The 3,529-nt window shown below is 36.5% G+C and overlaps 1 protein-coding gene across 1 annotated transcript; it reads right to left on the minus strand.

Annotated features, from left to right (window-relative positions):
- Nucleotides 1–1,824: 1,824 nt before the first annotated feature.
- LOC121979423 (F-box/kelch-repeat protein At3g61590-like) lies at nt 1,825–2,982 on the minus strand. Its single transcript, XM_042531414.1, has one exon. It carries the CDS (start codon nt 2,980–2,982, stop codon nt 1,825–1,827), a length of 1,158 nt encoding a protein of 385 aa, XP_042387348.1.
- Nucleotides 2,983–3,529: the final 547 nt, after the last annotated feature.

Raw genomic sequence — 3,529 nt, forward strand, 5'->3', positions numbered from 1 at the left:
ATATTATTCCCTTCGTACCTCTCCTGTCGATTTCCTAAATCCCACACTATTTTTCAATACATAGATCTAATATGGAAAAATATCAGGTTCAACGTAGGCCTGATACTTTTCTATATCAGGCCTCATATACATGATACGGAAAAATATCAAGTCCAGACTGGACCTGATATGAAAAATATCATGCCTCGGCTGAACTTGATATAGAAAATATTAGACCTAGAATAGATTTGATATGAGAAAATATCAAGTTTAACAGTGAACCTGATATGAAAACATCCTTTTTAATTTGGAGAAAGGGGATGTATTGAAAAGTGGTGAGAGAGAAGGGATTTAAGAGATTGGTGAGGGGGTAAGAAGAAAATAATATAATTTTTAATACTCTTTTTTGATAGTTTTAAAATTAGAATATATTTTTTAGGTAAATAAAAAAAATATGACTGCCCTTTAGGTAAAAAATCGTTTTGTCATCCTCATATGATTATAATTCCACTGAAAATGATGAATAATGTCACACTTTTAATACAGTCTCACCCGATATTAAACTACTATCTTTATGCACGTGTTTTTTACCTTCAACAAACATTAACAAATTGAAACATCCTTATAATAATAATAATAATTATTATTATTATAATTGTCTCTCAATACCTTCTATTTAATAGATCTTTAAAAAAAATTATAATTTTTCTATTTATAGCTAAAATGATTCTAATGAGTTTATACACTTCAATGATTATGTTTTAAACTAATTATGATTTCTTTTAACTCTCACTAATAACTTAAAAAGTTTTTTAATGAGGAAATTTAAGTATGTGACACGAAAAAGAATGCTAAATGTTTAAATTTAATTTAATAAATTTAGGTTGATCAAAACTTATTGATGACTAAAAAAAACATCAAAATTTTTATAAGATAGTTAGATTTAAGAGAGTATAAGAGGGAGGATAGTGTTGATGACTATGTATGGAATTGTTTTAGCTCTCATGGATAATTTTAAATGTTTTGAAATTAAGAAATATGTGCATTTTTAAACTTAGGAGAGTACCATAAGAGAATATTTCATATTTAAAGTGATTCTAATGAATCTAGAATCATTAATAACTTTTGACTAGTGTAGAATCAATATCTAAGAACTCTTGTAAAATAACTTCTTAAGAACTTTGATTGGGATCAAAAGCATCTTTATAAAATTAAATAATTCAAATTGATGTGTTAAATAAAATAAATTTTCATAGTTCAATAAGAAATTTTCAAAAAGAACTAAGATAAAAGAGTGATTAAAAGATGACAGGGTCGTACGGAAATTTCTCCCTTACTAAAACTAAAAGGAACTAAAACTAAAATGATATAAGATTTCATTGTTACTAATTCGGCTATTATCCCAAAGTAAACTTTCATCTAATTAGTCAGTTTAAACCTCTTAAAGTCCATAAACAATCTTCAATTTAGCCATGATTAATTTTTCATGAGATGACAAAGATGCGCAATGCCACACACCGCCCCCAGTCTCCTTGGGATGGTACGATAATTAAAACATGGTGTGTTACGTCCGAGTATATCTTTCCTTATATCTTGACCATCTGCAATGATTTGTAGTCACCTATGATTACCGCCTCCGTGTTGACCTAGAAACAGATTGACGAGGCTCTAGGACGAACGTCTTTTGTCATATGTAATTCAGCTTATTGGTTACTCTATCTCATACACAGACGATCAAAATCTTAGCAGACGATCAAAATCTCTTTCTTAAACAAAACAAGATGAAACTAAAAAAATATTTTTTTGTCGAGTGGTAAATTAAATGAAGCAGCAGAGAGATCAAGATCAAGAGGAGACATCGAGTCTCGGTTCGAAGCAGAAGCCGCAGTAGAATAGGGACTCCGGTCCATTGTAGAAGTCCAACTGCTCAAGGTAGGGGTGGCTCGACCATTTCCACACCTTCTGCCTCATGTCGAAGGTCAGTAGCGCTGGCCACATTGAGGAGTGCATGAAGAGGAAGTCGCCGGCGCCGCAGCAACGGATTAAATAGTTGTAGCGTAACTTCTTGTACATGGAGATGGGCATTTGAGCCACTTCCCGCCATGTCTTATCCTCGAGTTCCAAAATCACCACTCCCTCGTGGGGCCAGAACTCGTTCATGCCGACCATGACAAATTTATTCGATAGGTTGATCAACCCAGCACAGATAAAAGGGTATGGCGCAGGAATAGATTCTTGAAGAAGAGACTGAATGCTAGAGGGCGGCTTCATGAGGTCGAATGCCATTAAGTGGGAGGTGGGCAGATCCTGATGGCTCATGAAGTAGTAGAGCACGCCGTTGAATATGACGGCCTCGTAGCCACCTATCCAGAGGCCGACGTCTTGGGCGAAGGGAGTGGCCCACGAATTCGTCATCGATTGGTACATGTGGACCGATAAGTGCCATTGCTTGGACTTCCCTGGCAATTGCTGGGTGTGGGTGCACTGGGCGACGACCACGGTGTAGCCGTGCATGCGGCGGTCGAACGACAAGGCAAGCGCGATGAAGTGGGGGGAAGAGTAGGCGGGGACTTGAGGAAGCTGCTTCCAGTCTCTCTTGATGGGATTGCCGACCAATAAGCGGCTTCCGTCATTAGGGTTCATCAAACAGACCAGGCCGCAGGAGGATGAAGTGCACCAGATGCCCTTTTCTAAGCGGGGGAAGTCGAAGTTGCACCACCGGAGGAGACAAGGGTCATACATGATGCCCGAGAAGGCACAGTCGTTAAAGAAGGATCTGAAGAACAATGGCTTCTGTGGCGCCATCATCTCCCACGACATCGGAGGGTAGGAGTGAACCACCTCATACCACCGTTTGCACACGATGCTCAATTTGATGATGTTGGCGATGGGCAACAAGGAGAGCACCTTTTGCAGGAGTTCGTCAGGTAGAATGGCGTCCCACGACAGCAATGTTCCCTCCTCCTCCTCCTCCTCCTCCTCGATGACACTATCTCTAGGCATCGATCCTGATCTCTGCAACCTCGTGGGAATGGGATAACTCTCCTTAATTTTGCGACTCCTCCATGAAGAAGATAAGACCGTAACTTGAACCCGGTAAAAAAAAACACACACACTGAATCAATAGCAGAAAAAAAAAAAATAATCTTAAATTTCTGCATCGGAATGATACAAAACCTAATAGTAGTTGCGACCTTTTATCCATCAATCTCTTCTTCTTCCCTTTAAATAAGCCGTTCCCACCTTTAAAAAAAAGGTAATATATAATTAATATAGGAAAATAGAAAAGATCAATATATATAAGATATTTTTTTAATACCCTAATTTTTTTTCCTTTTAATCTATAGAAATAAAATTTAATAATTAAAACATAAAAATTATATTAGAAAGCGAATAATTTCTTTCTAAAAAAAATTAATATGAATAAGGAAATACATTGGCATAAAAAAATAATGATCAAACAATAAACTAGCAATTAATTTATTAAAAAGTGGTGATATGCTATAGGAGACTTTTCTCTTTAATAAAAAACGCGCTTAAGAATATTGTC

The sequence above is a fragment of the Zingiber officinale genome, chromosome 5A (genome assembly GCF_018446385.1).
Source record: "Zingiber officinale cultivar Zhangliang chromosome 5A, Zo_v1.1, whole genome shotgun sequence".
NCBI classification, from domain to species: Eukaryota; Viridiplantae; Streptophyta; class Magnoliopsida; order Zingiberales; family Zingiberaceae; genus Zingiber; species Zingiber officinale.